The sequence below is a fragment of the Ochotona princeps genome, chromosome 5, assembly GCF_030435755.1.
Source record: "Ochotona princeps isolate mOchPri1 chromosome 5, mOchPri1.hap1, whole genome shotgun sequence".
Lineage (NCBI taxonomy): Eukaryota > Metazoa > Chordata > Mammalia > Lagomorpha > Ochotonidae > Ochotona > Ochotona princeps.
Window position 1 is genome coordinate 8752722 of NC_080836.1, and position 22611 is coordinate 8775332.

General features: G+C 46.1%; 1 protein-coding gene across 2 annotated transcripts in view; it reads right to left on the reverse strand.

The window, feature by feature from the left end:
• Positions 1 to 2108: 2108 nt before the first annotated feature.
• The window catches only part of IWS1 (interacts with SUPT6H, CTD assembly factor 1), a 31777-nt gene continuing 11274 nt past the window's right edge, over positions 2109 to 22611 (reverse strand). The window contains exons 4-15 of one of the 2 annotated variants that reach the window (XM_058664348.1): positions 21825 to 22008; positions 20923 to 20980; positions 17037 to 17134; positions 15931 to 16081; positions 13825 to 13907; positions 12683 to 12812; positions 11821 to 11938; positions 9012 to 9123; positions 7676 to 7732; positions 6074 to 6185; positions 5455 to 5610; positions 2329 to 2452 (exon numbers count right to left, since the gene is read on the reverse strand). In XM_058664348.1, coding sequence (XP_058520331.1) covers positions 5482 to 5610; positions 6074 to 6185; positions 7676 to 7732; positions 9012 to 9123; positions 11821 to 11938; positions 12683 to 12812; positions 13825 to 13907; positions 15931 to 16081; positions 17037 to 17134; positions 20923 to 20980; positions 21825 to 22008 — 1232 coding nt within the window. In that variant the 3' untranslated portion in view covers positions 2329 to 2452; positions 5455 to 5481. Of the gene's footprint in view, positions 2453 to 5454; positions 5611 to 6073; positions 6186 to 7675; positions 7733 to 9011; positions 9124 to 11820; positions 11939 to 12682; positions 12813 to 13824; positions 13908 to 15930; positions 16082 to 17036; positions 17135 to 20922; positions 20981 to 21824; positions 22009 to 22611 lie in introns of both variants that reach the window. The other variant, XM_058664347.1, reaches the window with a different exon arrangement.

A 22611-nucleotide genomic window follows, 5' to 3' on the forward strand; every position in this document is an offset into this window, starting at 1 on the left:
GTGTCCCAATGCATTGGGCCATCCTCAACTGCTTTCCCAGGCCACAAGCAGGGAGCTGGATGGGAAGTGGAGCTGCCGGGATTAGAACCGGCGCCCATATGGGATCCCGGGGCTTTCAAGGCGAGGACTCTAGCCGCTAGGCCACGCCGCCGGGCCCGTCATGTGTTTTTAAAAACTGAAACTCCGACCTGTTTAAGTGCAGGATTTCTAAAATTAAAGTGATTCATCAACAATTTTCCTGAGCTTAGTCACTGGACACCAGAGACCTTATAAAATTGTCTATAGATTTAATAGTGCAAAAATAGTCTCAAGAAACATGGCTTCCCCAAGCACCCAACCCAATCACTCCTATAAGCAACCAACATAGGTAACTTCCTAGTTATTTTTCCTCTAAGTGTTTCTTGACTTTTTCCCCCATTACACCCTTTTGTTGCAGAACAGAATTAAGGGAAACTATTCCCTCAAAGGAGAAACCCAAGAAAAATGGCTAGGACATAGCCCCTTCAACTTTGCGGCAGTCCCATCATCCAGTTCCGATGGTGGACATGCAGGACTAGCCTCAGGCCCCTGGGTTTAAGCCCCCAACTTAAGGGTTGGCTCTGCACAAGCAGACCCCTCAGCTGACAGCTGCGGTGAACAAGCGTCCTCAGGCCACCGCCACTTCCAACTGGCAGTACCCATGACAACTTTTCAGAGATCTGCTAAAATGACTCCGAAACCCACAACAGACCAAATTATGAGGCCCCACCAACTGAAGAGACCTATGGGGAGTGTGGGACCGGTGGTCCCGTGCCCCTCCTTTCGGAGGCCCAGGAATCTTTCCGAGCCCCCGAGTCCACACAGGCAAGGCTGACGAAACACTGACTGCACCTCAACCTGGCCATTCCCGCCCTCTAACATACCACCCAGAGACCAGCGCCATCCCAAAGCTTCACCTGAGGCACCCCATTCCTCACGAGGCCCGGGTGAGACGAGGACATGAGATGTCACTGAAGCCACTCTAACATGACGGTGACAAGCTCTCAAGTCACTGTCGCATCACAAATCACTGTTAATATCTGCAGATTCTTTCACTCACCAAGCACCAGTTTTACCCCCACCAAATGAGAACACATACTCTTTTTTTTTTAAGTACTATTTAACTTGAAGGCGAAGAGTCAGAGAGAGATCAATCTTGCATCCACTAGTTTACTCCCAAATGGCCGCATTGGCCGGAGCTGAGCTGATCCGGAGCCAGGAGCCAAGGGCCGCTTCTGGGTCTTTCACATGGATGTAGGGGCTCAAGGACTTGAGTCATTTTCCGGTGCTTTCCCAGGCCATAAGCAAAGAGCTGGAAGGCAAGTGGAGCAGCCAGGGATTGAACCAATGCATATGGGATGCCGGCACTACAGACAGAGTATTAGCCTGATACACCAACACCTCGGCGCATGAGAGTGCACTATTTTTTTTTTAAAGATTTATTTATTTTTTTCAAAGATTTATTTTTATTACAAAGTCAGATATACAAGGAGGAGGAGATACAGGAAGATCTTCCGTCCGATGATTCACTCCCCAAGCGACCGCAATGGCCGGTGCTGTGCCGATCTGAAGCCAGGAACCAGGAACTTCTTTCTGGGTCTCCCATATGGGTGCAGGGTCCCAAGGCTTTGGGCCATCCTCAACTGCCTTCCCAGGTCACAAGCAGGGAGGTGGATGGGAAGTGGAGCTGCTGGGATTAGAACCGGCGCCCATATGGGATCCTAGCACATTTAAGGCGAGGACCTTAGCCGCTAGGCCATGCCGCCAGGCTCTATTTATTTATTTTTTATTGGAAAGGCAGATATACAGAGAGGAGAAGAGACAGAGAGGAAGATCTTCCATCCACTGGTTAACTCCCCAAATGGCCACTACAGCTGGAGCTGAGCCAATCCGAAGCCAGGAGCCTCTTCCGAGTCTCTCGTGTGGATGCAGGGTCAGAAGGCTTTGGGCCATCTTCGACTGCTTTCCCAGGCTACAAGCAGGGAGCTGGATGGGAAGCAGGGCAGCATGTTCAAGGTGAGGATTTTAACCGCTACACTATCAAGCCGGGCCCAAGAGTGCACTATTAAGATCACACAGGGACAGCCCCCTAAAACCAGAATGAAACTTTATTGTGTAAAGCTTATACAAGTCTGACTAATATTCCTCTGTACAAAGTACACAACAGTTTTAAATACAATGGAGGGAAACGTGAGTCCTACAACAACATCTGAAACAAGCTAAACCGTTTATAGACACACCAAAAAACATGTAAAAGATCTCATTTCCCACTCATTTCCTGGGATGCAGCTACCCAAAGAGGTCACAAAGGCATCTTATTGCCTTCAATGCTGATCTTCACAGCGTGTGCCGAACGGCTCTTTTTGCGGATGTCTGTGAACTTCCTCATCTGCTTGTCGAGCCGGCTTATGCCTTTCTTGGAGGACGCCTGAAACTGCGAGTGGGGGAATAAAGAGCACATTACTGTGGGAAGGGATAACCCCACACTGGCAGTCAACAGAGTTCCACGCCCTGGCAGGAAGAACATGGCCTCAGCACCAGCCCGAGTGTGCGCAGCAGGGCAGCGACCCCTATGAATCATTTCCACCAACACTACTTCTGCCGCTGCCACCGAATCCCCGGATGAGAGGGAGGCCCACGGCGAGCCTGGGCCCATCGCAACCTCATCACCTGGGCACCTTTCCCTCTACCCGGGGCTGATCATCTCCCATATCCCTTCTAACACTGGCCGAAACTAGAAGGAGCCTCTGAAATTGAGAGAACTCAGCTGAGAAAAAGCTCTAAGCACAGTGGAAGCTCTAGGTGCTGAGGCTCCAGACCCTGCCAAGCGGGCTCCAGGCTGGCACTCCTCAGAGAGCTGCTGGGACACATCCATAATGTGAGGAGGTCAGCACACAGGCCCAGGGCGAGTGTGTGCTCTGCCAGTTACCACTCATCATTGATTACACTTGTGAACCAAGTTATCTGACAAAAATAAGTTATGTCTCCTACTTGCCTGTCACGTTTAATGGTCTGCATGCTGATTCTATGTCTTGTAAGAAAATGACACTTTTCAGAAATATCAGAAAGGCCTGCCACTAATGTCAAAGGTCACTGAGGCGCTAACAGTTTACATGTTTGAGAATGGTGAGCGATTAGAAAAAGATGCGTCTGTAAAATCCTTCTCCCCAGACACTTACCACGGAATCACCTAAGAACTTAAAGAAATGCTAACGCAGGCACTGAGTCTGGGAGCCTGCCCAAGCAAGCCCACCTTGGGCTCAGTTTCATGTGGAGACGCGGAGACGCAGCCAGCCGAGGGCTCCTTGTGAGGACACCCCTGAACAGCTATGCTGAGTCATCAACACGCCAGGCTCGTTAGAAGACACCAATTCTTACCCCAAGTGTTACTCTCTCTGTGTTAACACCTGGCACTCTACTCTGAGTCAGTGAGCAGGGTCTACTGCCACCATCATGCTTCCCCTCAACTTTCCTGGACAACTCCAAACACCTGACTTCCTTTCAGGCAACAGGAAGGGGGCCCAGGCTGGAGACCTTTCTGGTTGGGACTGACAGCCAATCCACTCCCAGAAGCCCCACACACGACCTACACTTCTGACAGGCTGCAGGCACTGCCAGGTCAGTGCCCATCTAGCCCTGGTGACCACCCAGATGACTCATGGCTGGAAGGTTAGCTGCCCCAAGCCTGGAAGCACACAGACCCAGGGTTCCTGAGGGCCAGAGGCAGAGAACTCCCTCCTGACGCAGCGACTCAGCTCCCTGCACTGCCAAAACACATTACCAGTGCTCGACGCACTGCAGGCTCCCAGGAAAGCCAGAGGAGCTTTAGACTAGTTATGTGGCTTTGCTGTAAAAATAATGGTCTGTCTGGCAACACTGTGCTAAATTACTACAGGTTTATTCAAATGGATTCTTACTATGTTAAGTAAAAAACACCATACTGCTGCTTAAATTTTCTTAAAAAGGTAGCATTGTTTATGTATGAATATAACAAATTTTTAAAAATACAAATGCTAACATCAAGTTGCTGCAGGGATATAGGTAACAATAAGTTACACTTTTTGTATTTTAATTATAGAAAAACATGCATTGCTTTTGTCACTTCAGTGTTACTTTAAAGCACTCCAAGCAATACATGGACATATAAAGACAAAATGTAGTACATAATTATTGCACAATTTGGCAGTGACAATCAAAAGCCTTGAATAACCATGTAAAAATGTCTTTGAATGGTAGGACCCTGGGTGAATTTTCTATCATAAAAATGAAGGGTAGGGTGTAAGGGCAGTACCACGTTGCCAACAGGGGATGTGTCACATCTGTGTTTCCCTCAATGTTGTTTCACCTGAAACCCACTGCCTTCTTGGGCAGCACATTCTGCAGCAACTGCCCCTGTGTACCCAGTGAGGTCCTGAGGGAGTCCGTGAGACACCTCCCTGAAGGGGGCGGTGCAGGAGACACGGACCCCAGGCGGGAAGAGACCCCATTCTCCACAGGGCCGCTGGAGGCCTGGCACGTGCTGCACAGTGCAGTGTGCAGGGGAGCAACAGGCTCTCCTCCAGCCTCCCTCTCTGCGACTTCCAGTACAGCCAGGCCTCTGACAGGGAGCTGGGCCCAGAGCCTGCAGCACCGGCAGGTGGGCGACCCAAGAGAAGGCGCGCTCCCACTCAGGCCACACAGCCTAATGGCAGTTCCCAACTCTCAAAGAATCGGGAAAGAAGACTAAGAAGAGGGAGTAGACAGTGAAGAAACACAAACAAGCAAACAACCAAAAATCAAAAACAGTAAGAAAAGCAGAAAGAAGTAAAACTAAAGGAGCAGTACTGGCATGGACCTCCACCCTACCACTCTTGGTTGTCAATAAATGACGTATGTCTTGTGAAAGTCACTTAAAAGCAAATTAAAGTGGCAGCAAAGTGAGCAAAGCCTGGAAACAACTAGCAAAGCAGGTCTCCCAGGGTGTGCAAAGGCAGAGAACACACACTCGCCGTGTGCTGCTGTGAGGTCCACACAGGTCCAGGCCTCTGCTCAGGAACACTCTAGCCCCTGCCCCAGGCTGCCGCGTCTGCACATGCCCCTCTCAAACTCCAAATCAACATCCAGGAGCTAGCTTTACGTAGTGAGTCCTCAGATGTGTGTGCCGAGCTCCTGACACCAGAACAAGCCAAGACCTTCCACGCAGCCTCTCATGTGCTTGTCACACGGGCTACCATCACCACTGGAGCCAACAAAAGCCTCTTTCATAAACATGGTGGCAGCAGGAAGAACACAGCACTCACAGGAAGTACCGACCTACAGGGAGGAAGGTCCAGGGCACCTTCTAAAGAAGCAAGGTCTGGGGTGCCTACACCATGTGAGGTTAAGAAAGCACACACACACGTTTCGCTGGCTGCAGACAATGCAAGCCCATGCACAGAGCATGCTTCCTGGGGATACCTCGGGGACACACCAGCAGGGACCGGCCTACAAGGGCATCCTGTTGCCTTCAATGCTGAACTTGACAGCCCGGTGCACTCTGCTGAGTCGTTTCTGCTCTGCAAACCGCCTCTTATGCTTCTCCAGTCGGCTTAGGCCCTTTTTAAGAATACCAGGCTAGGAAGAGTGGTTTGATTGGAGAATAGAGAGAGATTACTCACTGAGTAGTGTTTACAGTGAGAGGAGGTGCCTTCTCTACTGCCACACAGAACAACTGCTTTGTGCCAACAGGTGGGCTGCTTTTCATGGTAAATATTGGGACATTCTAGGCTAAGGCCCTAAGAGGAAACTGGGTCACGTTGTTCAGTTCAGCAACAAATTGTCACCTTGTGTCACTTTCCGTCCCTCAACTGCGGTCAAATTGAGAGAGGTGAAAATAGTTCTTTCGAACCTGTTTCCTTTCTATCTCAGACAGACCTCAGAAACCACATGGGGCATCCAATAGAAAGCAAATAAACAAAGAAAACAAAAACAAACAAACAAAAAAACCCACAGAACTAAAAAATAAGTCCCCCGCCCTCCACCCCCCAGCACAACAGTCATCTGCATCTGAAGTCCTTGCTGCCTGCTGCTTGCTTACCCGGGACGACTCCATCTCCACATTCCACTTGGGCCTCACCACGTAGTCCTTGTTTGAGGGCATTGGGACCCGCGCGCGAGCACAGAACCCAGGATCTCCAGGTCTGAGAGCCCTGTGAGCAGGAAAGAAAAATGATGCTTACTAACTCAGCTGAAGCCCCCGGCAGGGCCCCCAACAGCTATCGCTTGGCTTCTCGACTCTCCTGGGGCCATCTCTCAGTGAGCATCACAGCACACCCAGGACCGGAGGAGTTCTTGACTCATGCTAAGCCAGCTCCCTGTGCACTGGCATGACCCTCTGCACCCACTCTTGGTTGCTCAATCCTGTCTCACTCCTTTCCAAGGTGGGTCCCTCTAGCCTGAGAATCTTGATTCTGTGCTCTAGTAGAACCCACTCAGGGAGACAGAATGACCCCCCAAACCTGAGGAAGCAATTATATGCTTTGTAGATGCAACTCTTACAGGAAAATTCACCTGTGTCTTTGTACAAAATCTTCACAGGCAGTTACAGGAAATAACAGTGAGACCCACTGCCTCACAACCTAGCGAGCTTGATGATACCTGTCCAGTTTTCCAGGAACGTGTGCGTGCATGCGCGTGTGCGTGTGCTAACTGGAGGGTGACCACAAGGGCTTAAATAAGACACCCCTCTCCAGAAGGGAAGCCTACTTGTCCACCCGTGTGGTGGTGAGTGGACAGCAAGTCTGCTGAGTGTGGGAGAGAGGATTTCTCCTCCTCCTTTGTTCATTCTGCAATGAACTTCTACAACCTTCCCACATGTAGCAGCAGACTAACCGGCTAGCCTCCTTCCTCCCTGAAGCCACCGTCTCATCATCACACTTACCTACAAACAGATAACACCCATGCCCTCTCTCACATGCCAGCACACACCGGCAGAGACCACCCTGTACAGCAGCCTGAGGGCATTACTGGCCCCGCCCCTCGGCCTGAGGACAGCCTTGGAGTGGGATGCCTGCTCTCCACACCACACCTACTCTCGTCCTCCCCTGGCTACTCTGCCTGGCTATCTCACTTTTCAAAGTTGTTTAGCTCATTGTGCCTCTGCACTCCTCACCTTGCAATCTTTTCCAAGGAGGTAACCAATGAATCGATAACTCTATCCCAAATCTCTTTTTAAACTCCAATTCTCACTGGACATCTAACACTTGGAAGAGACTTCTCCCTCCGTGTCAGTGACTGGTAACAAGTGCCGCCCCAGCTCCCAGTCCAGTCACACATCTCACCCAAAAGGCCAGGACAGTCCTTCCACCCACCACCCCGACAGATGCTACCAGCACCACCACTCGGAATCAGTGCTGATGGCTGCACAGCTAGGCCCAAGAGTTGTCTGGAATCACAAGAGTGAAGTGAAAACTCTATGTCTTAATTCAAAGTTGGGGCCTGACAAAGAGTCTAGCACTTAGCAGACACCAACATTCCACAACATTTACTGAATTATTTTGTCTTCATTTTACTGACATTATTAGAGAACCACCACACACTTTACAGAGGCTCAACAGTGCATAGATAGAAATCATTCTGAATCACCGTGAACATAATATTACTATTTTTCAAAGAGGGAAAATTAATGCAAAAATCTTACTTCTCTTCTCCTGTTAGCACCTTTTCCAGATCTCTGCGAGGCGTCTGACCACCAGTGCTGGGGAAAACAAACAAACAATGAGATACCAGGCTGACTAGAATCTTAAAACTACAAAAAAAGAATAAATCAAGCAGCCCATAATAGTTTCTTTACACTGTAACAGGGAATACTATTCCTCATCTTTTTAAGAAAGATTTACTTACTTGAAAGCTAGGAAGACAGAGAGAGGGAGAGAGGGAGAGAGGGAGAGAGGGAGAGAGACAGAGAGAGAGAGATACTGATCTTCCACCGCTTGGTCACTCCCCAGATGTTTTTAGCAGCCAGGGTTGGGCCAGGCTGAAATGTGGAACCAGAAGCCAGGCGCTCCATCAGCGTCTCCCATATGAGTGCCAGAAACCCAAGCATGTGGGCCACCTCCACTGACTTCCGAGGTCAGGAGGTGGGTGAGGAGCACAGCAGCTGGGAGTTGCAGGAGTCCAGCACACCCACATTCCAAATGGTGCCTAAATTGCTGCACTGTAACACCCACCCACAACTCCCATCTTTTAAAAGCACCACTCTAGGGCCTGGCGCAGTGGCCTAGCAGCTAAAGTCCTCACCTTAAATGTGCCAGGATCCCATATGGGTGCTGGATCTAATCCCGGCAGCCCCGCTTCCCATCCAGCTCCCTCCCTGCCTGTGGCATGGGAAAGCACTCGAGGATGGCCCAAAGCCTTGGGACCCTGCACCCGTGTGGGAGACCAGGAAGAGGTTCCTGGCTCCTGGCTTTGGATCGGTGCAGCACCGGCCGTTGCGGTCACTTGGGGAGTGAATCATCAGACAGAAGATATTTCTCTCTGTCTCCTCCTCTCTCTATATATCTGACTTTGCACTAAAAATAAATAAATCTTAATAAATAAATAAATGCACCACTCTTTTTAGTATGCATATGCACAAGGCCATTACCTGGCTCCCAGCAAGAGTTGCCTTTGTAACTGATGATCCTACTCCCTAGCCCCTACTGCCTTGACACAAATCAGCAATAATATTCTGATCTGATTTTTCCCTCCAAGTCTGAAAATAGTAAGGAGGAAAACGAGTTTCTGGCTGGACCGGCACAGTCTCAGTGAGGAGGGAGGCCAAATTCCCCCATCTACTCAGAGGTCTTGTGGCAGTCAGGGCAGGGGTAGGGGCTTCACTAGCCTTGGCCACATACTAGAGGACACAGGAACCACAGACATGTCAGGCTAAGAGGGCAGACAGATGCCTCCCATCTCACAGCTTCTTAATGACCCCCACCTACACCCCAACCCCCAACAACAACCCCAGGGTGCTGGCAACATAACACTCCTCATACCTGTTCATTCTCCGTCGCTGAGGCATCTGTTCTAGATCCCTCTGTTCTCTTTCCTCTCTTGTCATTCCTTTGTAGTTCGAGGTAAGACCGAATATAGGCCGAGACCACTCATCTGTAACATGCAAAAACAATGCTTAATCCAGAACTTAGCACTTTTACTATTCTTTCACATACATCCTAGTGTGAGGCCACACTCTTGGCAGCACTTAACAGTATTTTTTCTATAAACATCTCCCATTTTAGCACCATATATACGATAAATATGGTGTGATATGTGTATCATTAAGTAACTCTGGGTGATTCAGAAAAGGGTGTTAAAAAACCCACAATTATCAAAAAGATTCACAGAAAGTAACACGTGGCCCCTGTACTATCTCCATCTCTATGCTTCTGTGTAGCTCTCAAAAAACTAAAGGGATGCTAATTTCTAAGTTTATCTTACTGTAAATACATCTTGCAATTCTCCCAGATTTTTAACCAAAAATATGTATTTGTCAGGATGGTCTAAATATTTTAAAAAACTGTATTTTATTCCTGCAAGTATAGAGTCTGCACTCCAGGATGTCTGATAAAGCTGCTAAGCTGACCATGAAAACAAGTAGCACATGCCTGCGGTTCTAGTCCGTGAACTCCAGAGGCGCCAACGGATGCTTTCATTCTAAAACATAATGTAGTTTACTGCTGTGATCTCGGGTACTACATAAAACAGAAACTACAGTTTCGGACAGAACCCAACAGCTGTCACACTAAGCAAGCAAGGATTCAGTACGTCTATCTACATGTGGTTCAAAACGGTCTCAAGTGGCCAATGCTGTGGCAAACAGGAGTGAAGCCACAACTCGTATGTTAGCACCCCGTTCTAGAGCACCAGTTCAAATCCCATCTACTCCACCGTTGCTCCAGCTCCCTGCACTGCACCTGGGAAAGCAGTGAAGATGGCTCAAGTGCGTGGGCCCCTGCTACACACACGGGAGACTCAGACACTGGGTGGGTTCCCACTCGGAGTGTGGGCCTGTCCCAGCCATGGCTACTGCAGTCACTGACGATGTGAACCAGTCCATCCAAGATCTCTTTCATCTATGTACTTCAACTAAATCAATCACTCTCTTTGAAAGCTGGGGGTGGGGAGAAGCTCTGGTCTCTGCCTAGATTCAGAATCACTGTAAGTCAGCCACCAGTGGAGCCAAAAAAATAAAACGAGGTAAGAATCATTGCACAAAACCATCAAACCATCAAAAACTTGTCATTTAAGAAGAGTAAACCATACAATAAAGATGGGAATACACTGGTTTACCAAATAAATTAAAATTTTTCTTGATAATTTCCGAAATCCAACAGGAAAACTAAGTTATTATAATCAAATGTAGAAAGACTTTTTCCAACTAGCTTTGAAGTTTTAAAAATTCTGTTTCAACACAGAGTACAGGAAGAGTTAGACAATAAAAGCAAGCATGGGTTTCATTCTGGAAACTGCCCTGGTTCAGCTCTGGTTATTCCAGACATCTGGGGAATGAACCAGTGAATGAGGGAGCTCTCTGTCTCTCTCTCTGCTTTCTAAAAAAACAAACACAAACTTTAAAAAAAATCTCCACGACTTTCAAAAATGGTATGGTGGGCCTGGCATGGTGGCCTAGTGGCTAAAGTCCTTGCCTTGCATGCCCAGGATCCCATATGGATGCCGGTTCTAATCCCGGCAGCTCCACTTCCCATCCAGCTCCCTGCTTGTGGTCTGGGAAAGCAATCAAGGATGGCCCAAAGCCTTGAGACCCTGCACACATGGGAGACCCAGAAGAAGCTCCTGGCTCCTGGTTTCAGATTGGCTCAGCTCTGGCCGTTGGGGCTACTTGGAGAGTGAACCAGAAGATGGAAGATCTCTCTCTCTCTCCCTCCTTCTCTCTATATATCCGACCTTCCAATATTAAAAAAAGAAGGTATGAAACTTGATTCCAAGAGTTTCAGCTGGCGCCTCTGGCATCACTGAAGAACGTGGCAAAGATTTCAGAGACCATCATGCAAGAACCAACAGCGGTAGAGAACTCACTACTGAGATGCTGTGCTTTTATATGTGCCTTCTCAATCAAAGAAAGTACACGGGCCCGGCGGCGTGGCCTAGCGACTAAAGTCCTTGCCTTGAAAGCCCCGGGATCCCATATGGGCGCCGGTTCTCATCCCGGCAGCTCCACTTCCCATCCAGCTCCCTGCTTGTGGCCTGGGAAAGCAGTTGAGGATGGCACAATGCATTGGGACCCTGCACCTGCGTGTGAGACCTGGAAGAGGTTCCTGGTTCCCGGCTTCAGATTGGTGCAGCACCGCCCGTTGCGGCTCACTTGGGGAGTGAATCATCGGACGGAAGATCTTCCTCTCTGTCTCTCCTCCTCTCTGTATATCTGACTTTGTAATAAAATAAATAAATCTTAAAAAAAAAAAAAAAAAGAAAATACACAATTATCTTAGTTTTACAAAATGAAGACTTACGAGTTTAAGTCCCTAGCTAAGACTGTGCAGTGAGGAAGGGGAGCATTTAAAGCACTCTAAGCCCTCTCTGTGCTTCTTATCCATGGAGAGGGTATGCATGTTTTCACCTGCCATACCCCGGACTGGCTCGCCTACTTGAAAAAGCCTGAGGGCCTGTGGTGCATTGTAAGTCCAAGAAAGAAAGAAAGATGATTCCCATTAAAGATTCATTAAAAAATATTCTATGTTATTGACTCATTTTAAACAAACGCTGGTAAAAATGAAGTTAGCTATCCCAAACACGTTTTTCTCTATGTAAACACACACACAACAAACAAAAGGCAAAGTTACATACTGATTAATTTCCCTGCCATGTCCTTGTTGGACCTCGACTCCTTGGGGTGTTTATAGAGATACATCACTGCTCGTCCAATCCCACTATGCTTCAGAGTCTCCTGGCTCACACTAGGCAGCTGGGGAACACAAACACATTATACACACGTTAATCACTTAGCAGCTGGGCGTCCAGTCCATCTACTCTAAAGGACCTCCAAGGCACACGGTCCATTCACAACAGACAGAACACAGATACCTGAGTTGACGTGCAGAGTTCAGAGTATCACTATCAGCAGCTGATGCAAAAACTAACACTATGAGCAAGTGCCAACTGAGTAAAATCAGAGCTGAGGGGTTTAATACAGCAATCAGCCAGGAGTCTGAATCCAAGAGATTCGAAAGTGAACCCAGGCAGGGCCATTCTCCAGGTGCAAGTCACTTAATCTTTGAGCCAGCCTTCCTCGTCTGCAGGCTCACTGTGAGGAACTGTGCACAGCACTCAGCACAGAGCTGGGCACACACAAGTTCCTCTGGCGCTGCTTCAGAAGCTAAGCAGCCTGTCCAAAGTGTCAGTCACTAAAGTGCTCCAACCTAAGGTTCAATTACAAGTCAGTTACACACCTGACTGTGAGCTTGGTGCACTTCACTTCCAATGCCTCCCCAGAACACATCAACCCCCAAATACTCCTCAGGTACTCCACACTGACTGCCCAGGCCTTCTACTGCCTTTCCTTTAAGCCCATTTTATGTATCTTTTTTTCCCTACCCTTCTTCCAGCAGACTATGGCAAAAAGAGTGTATAAACACAAGATTATATAGAAGCTTTAACCATTTGGACCACATCACATAATTAAAGAACAGACAGACAATCTGCCTCTAACCTCTTGGAGGATCTTCAACAGTTCTTCCCGAATCTTCAGTGCTGGCAAGCTCCTGTCCGGGAGTGGGGAGAGCCATTCTTTGATGGCTGACATCACACCACTGTCGATAAAGGTTTCCTTCAGGTCCTGCCTGGGATGTAAAAGTGTTTTCAAAATTACATAAAGTAATCTTGATTTCACCCTAGCTTCCTAACTTCCGTTACATATTTATTGGCTTCCAAAGTTACTCATACACACTGAATATTTACTGAACATCTCTTTCAGTTTCACAAGTAGTGAAAAAGTCAGCTATTACCAGAAACATACAGACTTAGTGGGTAATGGTGACTTGCTAATCAAAGCAAACTCAAACCGAACAGTGTAATGCCACCGTGAGTGGTACAGACAGTAAAAACAAAGAACTCCAACTACTACAACTAAAACAGTTACTGTATCAGAAGAGTGATTCTCAAGCAGCCTCAGGTGACGTTACCCTTTGCAGAACACCAACCCAAATATTCTCCTAGCAGAAATTAAGTATCAATGAAATAACTGGTATTTAATTTCCACTTTATACATTAGAATAATTTACACTAATGGAAAAAAGGCCAACGCCAGGATTATACCTGCATGTGTGAGTCCTGCCTGCTGAGACAGAAGGAAGAGTTTCCTAGTGCCAGGTTTCATAAACCACACCGGCTCTCTACTGCACTGGTGCACTTCCGCAACCATCCAAAGTAGAATACGGGTGGCTCAGCCTGACCAACAGAGGGACGTGGCAACAGGATCTACTGGGCAAGGGCAGCTTCATTTCACAAAGCTAACCATCACGACCCAAGGGGCCAGACGAGCCTTGCCCGTAAGTCCTCCAGGAAGCCCCTGAAGCCCTGCTGGGGCAGCCACACCAGGGAAGCCAATACTACTCCACTAGACCCGACACTGCACAGGGTCCGACTGCCCAAGCTTTCCCTCAAGACGTCACTTTTATACTTAGGTTGCTTTCATTAAGTGCAAAGGGAAAATGATAAAAAATGTAATTTCAGAAAATTCTAGTCACTATTATTTTTTTGTGCTCTCAGAGAACTATCAGTATTGATGCACAGTATAAATATCACTATATTAAAGGTTCAGAAACAATTTTTTCAAGAAAGCACGATACTTACTTCTTGAGGTGCATAACCACTGTAGGCAATAAAGTTAACTTCTTCAGTGCTGGTTTTTTTTGATTGTTCAACTGTCTGTCTTCCTATTCAGAGAAATATTTTTTTGATTAGTATTATTTCTTAATAGTAAACTGTAACTATTACAATTCTGAATCTTAAAGTAAAGCAAAATAAAATAAACCATAAGTTTCTCGAAGAAACTAATTCTTCCTAAAAGAATGGACCAGTAAATCAGGAATTTTTTTTGCAGAGCAAACTCTCAAACTCAATAATGATTAGAATAATCTCCTTTAACAACTACAAACTGAGAAGACAGGAACAACTTTAATCTAAAATATCAATATAACTGGGGCTTCTAGGAGGCACAGCACACTAAGCCTCTCACAGCAGCGCTGTCTGGCATCACACCTGTGCACCTGTTTGTGTCATGGCTGCTCTACTTGTCATTCAGCACCCTGCTAATGGCCTGTAAGAGCAGTGGAGGACGGCCCAAGTCCTTAGGCCCCTCCATCCACATGGAAGACCCAGCAGCAGCTTCTGGCTCGTGGCTTCAGAGCAGCCCAGCTTTAGCCACTGTGGGTATCTGGAGAGCGAACCAGTGAAGCGAAGCTCCCTCTCTGTCTTTCCCCCCCTTTCTCCCTGTAACTATGACCTTGGGAATTTGGGTTTATCATCAGGAATAATTTTCTAGATTGTGAGGCTTACAGAGAACTGAAAACATTGTCAAGGGAGAGTTTTGGCTATTTACTTTGGAAATGCTTTTCCACTTTTCTAATCATTAAAATATTCAAAATTTTAAACACCAAATACACCTGTTACAAACATTTCAGTAAGTTAACACACAAGGCCTGTCATACTTTAGCTAGATCTCTAGTAATTTTTCCTCTACCCCTCTGCTGTTTTGTAACACTGAATCAATTAGTATTTTATCAAGTGTTCTAAAAGATCAAGCTCATTTTTAAAGCTTAACAACCAATTATTTCAATCTTTTATTTGTGAAAATTTATAATTTGTGGGCCCGGCACAATGGCCTAGAGGCTAAACTGCTCGCCTTGAATGTGCTGGGATCCCATGTGGGCACCAGTTCTAATCCTGGCAGCTCCACTTCCCATCCAGCTCCCTGCTTGTGGCCTGGGAAAGCAGTCAAGGACAACCCAAAGCCTTGAGACCCTGTACCTGTGTGGGAGACCTGGAGGAAGTTCCTGGCTCGTGGCTCCAGATCGGCACAGCATCAGCTGTTGCGGCTCACTTGAGGAGTGAATCATCGGACGGAAGATATTCCTCTCTGTCTCTCCTCCTCTCTATATATCTGACTTTGCAATAAAAATAAATAAATCTCAAAAAAATTGACAATTTTGCTTATTTAAGTAATTTCTGAGAGACAGAGAAAGTTCCCATCCACTGGTCTATTTCCCAAATGCTTGCAGCAGCTGGGGCCAAAGCTGGGAACCAGGAACTTAATCCAGTCTCCCATGTGGGTGGCACAGACCTCAGGACTTGAGCCACTGCCTCTCAGAACCTGCACAGGTGGACAAATGGAGTCAGGAATTAAACCCAGACACTGTGATGGATGGCAAGAGAATCACAAAGGTTTACATTTTTTTATACATGGTGAACTGGCTGAATCTGAGAACAAAACCTACAAAACTAGCAAAGCCAGGGCAGGCGTATGCCACGGCAGCTGGGCCTCCACTGGGCATGTCCACACCCTAGGTGTAGGGTCCTGCTGACACCAGCAGCGATGGCTTCAGGACCTAGGTCCCTGCCTCCTACATGGCAGACCCTAGCCCAACCCTAGCTACCTACAGCCAGGTAAGCATCTGGGAAGAAAGCTGCACCTGGGGGACTTCGCTCCCTTTCTCCATTTCTCTCAACAAAACCAAAACAGCAGCAACCGAAACCCAGAGTCACTCACCTTAGTCTTTCAACTTTTTTAAAACGCATGACTGAACAAAATCATTTCCATGCTTAACATTTAGATAGTACATACTTTAATCAAAACATAGTATCTGAACACGGTGTAAGTATGGATTCAGTGTTTTTAAAAAATCACTCAAGCAATTCAGTGGAGAAAGGTGAGGTGAACCAAGCAGTGCACCGTCTCACCTCAGCAGCCTCGTTCATCTTCACGATCATGGCACTCACTACGTCGTCTGCGTCACTAATGAAGGTGCCGCCGTCACGGTTACGCCTGCGCTTGCCGCTCATGCTCTTTTTCCTCTGCAGCATCATCTCAAAATCTGACAGGAAGTCCATGCTAGGCAGCAACACAAAATAAAGGGAAACAAAAGTGCCCTTTTATTAACACCAAATGTCTTAATTCTGATGCAGTGTGTGCTACCTTCTTTTGAGCACAACTCCCAGCCGAAACACCAGCTCATCCTAGACTCCCATACACAGCTCTCACGTACCCCGCGGACACACACGTCACTAAGAGTAACACTTCCATACTCAAGAATCGTACTGGCACCTGTCAGCAGGCATTCTTCCACTGTGGCCACACTGCCATGTTTTGGGGAATAGGAATATTTGACTATTTTTGTTTTAATATGCTGCTTTATATAAGCTGCACAGGTCTCGATGCAACTGAGATGAAGATGGAAATCTCTGGGCTTGCTAAGTAAGAGTCTCAGAGCTTTACAGTTTTCAACAGAACCATCAAATTAAGAGAGGGCACCTCCCTCCACCACAATCACATAAACATCCCCAAAGACTGCCAAGGTACTGCATGTCACTGGAAACTAAACAGCAAACTTAAAAGCATTATCTTTACAATAATAAACAGTTACTAATTATTCTATGCTTTTAAGACCTTTTTCAAGATATCAAAATTTTGCTGAACATAAATCCCCTAAGTTAATAATTTGTAGTCAACACTTCAGACTTGGTTCCTCTGTCCCGAATCACCTTTCCTCTCTAATAATTAGACTATGCTGGAAATATACTTGGTGAGCCAAATTAAGTATATGGTGCCATCAAAGCACAACTCCACAAAGTAAGGTATCTGAGCTCAGAAAAATACTTGAAAAATTAAAACAGCAAAAATTTTGACACTGTCCGTACAAACAAAGGCTGAAGGAAGAAAAACAGCAACAGATTCTCTCCCATACTGAGTGAGGAGCAAAGCGAGACATAAAAGAAGTCTGTCTGTATCTTAATTTTGTAAATTCTCTTCAAACAGACTCCTGAAGGGAAAAGCACCCCACACTTACTGCTTGCCTCTCTTGATGTTGTCATCAGAATCCGAATCTTCAGCCTCCTTTACCTGGCTTTCACCCTTTTCTTCTTCCAAATCTTCTTGGTTGAAACCCTAAAGGCACGAGTAAGCACAGGTCATCATGACTGCCTCACATCTTCCTCTATGTAACTGCTCTCAATTTTCAACATTTCCAAAGTAAAGAACAATCATTAGATAGCAAAAGCTCCTTCCCTGGTAATTACCATGATTAGTTTCTTGTGTTTCCTTCTAGAATCAGTCTACATTTATATCAGCACATCTACACATATTTGGGATCATAAAAAAGGTCATGGATAACACGTATTCTGGAAAATAAAAATGTGGATTTCAAACTTTTAAAAGATGTATGGTCTTGGTGCAGTAGCCTAGTGGCTAAAGTCCTTGTCTTGCATGCACTGGGATTCCATATGGGTGCCGGTTTGTGTTCCAGCTGCTCCATTCCCATCCAGCTCCCTGTTTGTGGCCTGGGAAAACAGTCAAGTATGGCCCAGGGCCTTAGGACCCTGCACCCACGTGGGAGACCTGGAAGAAGCTCCAACTGTTGCAGCCACTTGGGGAATGAATCAGTGGATGGAAGGATTTTGTCTCTCTTTCTGTAAATGTGACTTTTCAATAAAATTAAATCAATCTTAAAAAAAGATTGATTCTTTTTTTAACTTTCATAATTGCCAAAGTGCTTTTTTAACCCAAATGATACAAAGTGGGGGATCTGTTCATCCTGTCAGTTATACTCCACCTAGACTGTGGGTGTGACCTTTTTTTGTAGTTCTATCAGCACATACTCATATCCATGGATTTCAAAAAGTTTTGCCAAATTTGAACTTACTGAAGTATCCTTGGTACACTGCAATGTATGTGCAAAGTGACCTTTCTCTCAAGTAACCACGTACGCCTTAAAGATTACATATTTCAAGTATCAGTTTTCTTCTGATTACTGCTCACAGAGAGTATCTTTCTTTTCCTATCCTTTCATTTTCAATTTCACTTGACCTTGTTTCAGATCAGTCTGTTGGAACTCCTCCAGAGCCAGTTTCAGAAATCTGGTCTGTTGGGAGTCCTTTGGTCCTTTAATCGGACATCAAGTTCTGACTTCATCAAAACTCGTGTCTGCTAGCTTTCCATGCACTACTTGCCAATTACTCCACATTGTGCTCCCTTTTCCATTTTCTTACCTTCTTCTGACTGAGGAGTTACTACATTCATTCCCCCCCTCAATCTGTCTGGAAGTTACACATGCTGAGTCTTTTTACACTCATTTTATCAAATCTGTCTAATGAACATACCCATACATACGTCAAGACCTATGAACACCTGTGTTGCATGTATACTCCGCACCTGCTGCTGCGGACATGCCTGTTACCGCTGACGCCACGCCAGGCACGGCTGCTTCCTGGTACAGCCATCCTCACGTGGACTGATTCACTGCTTTTCTCCTGGACCTCTACCCTTCGCCTGAGATCACTCCGTCTCTGTATTTTCTTAGATACATTAATTCCTTATTTCATCTTCATTTCTAAATAGCACTAATGCTGAATAAGACAGACTCCTCAATTTGTGGTTATTGCGGTTTGCTGAGAGATAATTCTTTATCTACTGTTCTCCTGAATACAGCTTTTCCGTAACTACTTTTAAGACTCCTATTTCAGTGGCCAGTACAATGCTTCAATTGGCTAATCCTCCAGGATGCAAGCACTGGCATCCCATATGGGCACCAGTTCGTGTCCCTGCTGCTCCACTTCCCGTGCAGTTCCTGCCTGTGGCTGGGAAAGCAGCAGAGGAAGGCTCAAGACCTTGGGACCCTGCACCTGCGTGGGAGACCCATAGAGGCTCTAGGCTCCTGGCTCTTGACTTTAGAGCAGCTCAGCTTAGCCACAGCCAACAATTTGGGGCGTGAAGCAGTGAATGAAAGATCTTTCTTTCCCTTCTTCCCTTTGTAAATCTGCCTTTCCAATAAAGATAAATAAATCTGAAAGAAAAAAAAAAATTGTTTCCTTTTACTTCTTGCAGATTTACGACGATATATTTAGTGGTAGACTTCTAGGATCTGTACAATCTAAATGGCTTTATGTAGTTTCTTTAAATACTGCTTTGACAGTATATATTTTTCCCTCCAGGTCCTCCAATTTATTATGCTAAATCTTTTCAGGCATAATCTCTCTTTTATTTTCTTTTACTTTCTCCCTAATAATATATTTCAATACTTCATCCTAGATACTTCCATCCAACCTATCTTGTAGTTCACTAATTGTATTTTTTCAAAAATGTCTAATCTGGGCCTGGTGCAATGGCGCAGTGGTTAAATCCTTGCCTTGCACATGTTGGGATCCCACATGGGCACTGGTTCATGTCCCGGCTGCTCCATTTGCCATTCAGCTCCCTGTTTCTGGCCTTGGAAACCAGTGGAGAACAGCCCAAAGCCTTGGGACCCTACACTCCCGGGGGAGTTCCCAAAGAAGTTCCTGGTTCCAGATAGACTCAGCTCCAACCGTTGCCACCACCTGAGCAGTGAGCCAGTGGACAGAGGATTCTTCTCTCTGCCTCTCCTTCTGTGAATTTGTCTTTCCAATAAAAATAAACCAACCTTAAAAACAAAAAGTCTAATCTGCTATTAAATCTAACAATTATGTTTTTTAACTTTAAAATTCTGAAACTTCTGAGAGGGTCTTTTTCAAATCTGCTTTGTCAATTAAAAAGACATTTTGTTCTGACAATATTTTTAACACTTTCCTTTATTTCTCTGAACTAAAGTTCCTGTATCTGGAGTATCTACAATGACTGTCTATTGCTACCAATTTTATTTTATTTTATTTTATTTTTTTTTTTTAAGATTTATTCATTTTATTACAGCCAGATATACAGAGAGGAGGAGAGACAGAGAGGAAGATCTTCCATCCGATGTTTCACTCCCCAAGTGAGCCGCAACGGGCCGATGCGCGCCGATCCGATGCCGGGAACCTGGAACCTCTTCCGGGTCTCCCACGCGGGTGCAGTGTCCCAATGCATTGGGCCGTCCTCAACTGCTTTCCCAGGCCACAAGCAGGGAGCTGGATGGGAAGTGGAGCTGCCGGGATTAGAACCGGCGCCCATATGGGATCCCGGGGCTTTCAAGGCGAGGACTTTAGCCGCTAGGCCACGCCGCCGGGCCCTATTGCTACCAATTTTAAAAGGTTTTTGGGGGGGGGGACCTTACTGTATACATAAAGACTAAATATTAAAATTTTTGAGTCTTGAGTTCTATCTAGTTGTCTCAAAGCTGCCCTAAAAGCACTGAGCAAAGGCTGTTTCGCTTCTAGTTCACTGTTAGTCCTATGGCACTGCTCTCTTCCAACCCCAATCCACAGCACGGGGCTTATAGGACACTTTAACCTCATGAGCCCTGCATCTGCCATTCTGACCCCAAGCCTTGGTGCTGCCAAAATAGGAGCAGGGTCAGCATGGCAGGCCTACACCCTGACAGAAACAGCACTCTCAAATGCTGAGCTACCTTTTGGGGTTCTCTTTTGGTCTGGTAATGTTCTACTCTTGTTCTTCAGGCAGTAAGCACAACTTTATTTTGTTCAGCTTTTCCAGTTGTCCAAATCCCTTGAATAGTCACTGCTAGAACCAAAATTCCCTTACTGTGAGCCTCACCCTTTATCACAAAGTGACTTTCCTGTCTCTTCATGTGCCCTTCCCGTTCACATTCCATTCTGCTCATTTGTGTTTTTGGACACCACTGTACTTCACTGTCAGAATCCCTTTCTTGTACACTTCTCTTCTGAACACATCACAGCTATTTATCACAACTGCTGTGAGAACCACAGCCATAAACCAACCAAAGCAGCATACTGAAAAGGAAACTAGGTCCATCTTAAACTTACTGTGAATTCTTCTTCCTCTTCATCACCCGATTCTCCAAATATGTCAGCGATGAGATTTCTAGAAAGCAAACAAATATAGCATCACTTTCCTTTCTTCACAACTGCATAGGAACCACTTTTAAAAACAGGTTATAGGGCCCGGCGGCGTGGCCTAGCAGCTGAAGTCCTCGCCTTGAACACACCGGGATCCCATGCAGGCACCGGTTCTGATCCCAGCAGCTCCACTTCCCATCCAGCTCCCTGCTTGTGGCCTGGGAAAGCAGTTGAGGACGGCCCAAGGATTTGGGACCCTGCATCCACATGGGAGACCCGGAGGAGGTTCCAGGTTCCCGGCTTCCAATCGGCACAGCACCAGCCGTTGCAGTCACTTGGGGAATGAATCATCGGACAGAAGATCTTCCTCTCTGTCTCTCCTCTCTGATATCTGACTTTGTAATAAAAATAAATAAATCTTTAAAAAAAAATAAAATAAAAACAGGCTATAAGTTACATATAATAAAAGTACAGATTTTAAGTGCCCAGGCTCAATGGGTTTTAATAAACACATACAATTCACATCCCAGCACCATAATCAAGATAGAACCACGCCATTTCCCCAGGAAGTGCCCCATCTTCCAACTAGTCCCTCAGCTACAGCACCCCAAAGGCAATCACCACTCTGTGATTTCCATCACCTCGGTTTCAGATGTCCCTAAACTTTATATACACAACCAGGTAATTCTAATGTATTGTTTTTCATCCATCTTATGTCACATAACAATTCAGTTACTAAAATTCTAAATCCTCAAAATCATGATTAGGAAGGATGTATTATACCTCAACACAAAACTTGAATACATCTTAAAAATCCTGAAGGATGAGCCCTTCTCACCCTCAAAAACTCACATCACACTGTCACTTACTCTTCTTCATTGCCTGACTCGCTGTCACTTCCAAATAAATCCTTCTCTTCATTCTTCTTATCAGATAGCTCTTTCCCCACTTCCTCTTCACTGTCAGAGGCGACAGCCTTCTCTCTCTTGCCGGATGGAACGTCACTGTCAGAGTCATCGGCATCAGAAACCACACGACTCTTCTTCGCTGCGGCTGGAAAGGAAGGGTCCTCACTGAGGTCATTCTTGTCAGGGTCCCTGCACTACGAAGCACAAGCAGGTGCTGTCACGTGGCAGTGGGGTCTCATGACACACAGTTTACACCTAAACGAGCTCCAAAACATCAAAAAATCCTAAAGGCTGAGTCATCTTTCAAATCACCTGTTGCCTTGCTAAGAAAAAAGGGCCCAAAGGATGAAGAAAGAAACCACTGTACAAAAGTGGACACCGACAGCTGAATACAGAAAATCAACAACACACGTGTAACCGCGGGGGGAGAGGGCCAGACACTGCCTGTGAGGGGCACGTGGCACACTCCCCAGTTGCTGCTCATCATTGGAAATGGTCCTCTTTAATAAACCACGGAATGTGCTTCCTTCTCCTATAATAACCACCTTATAAACGAATGAGTATTTTCCAAAAACGAAAAGTTATCAAGCACAAACTACACATGTATAAAGCTCTCAGATAGGCAAGACTGGAATATTCTAAATGTCAGAGGATGCCTCCACCTTCCTGGACTGGGGTAGTCAATAATTCCGTTTAGCAAATGAAGAGAAGTACCTGCTACTGTTTAGACGAGACTTAGTGATTGAGC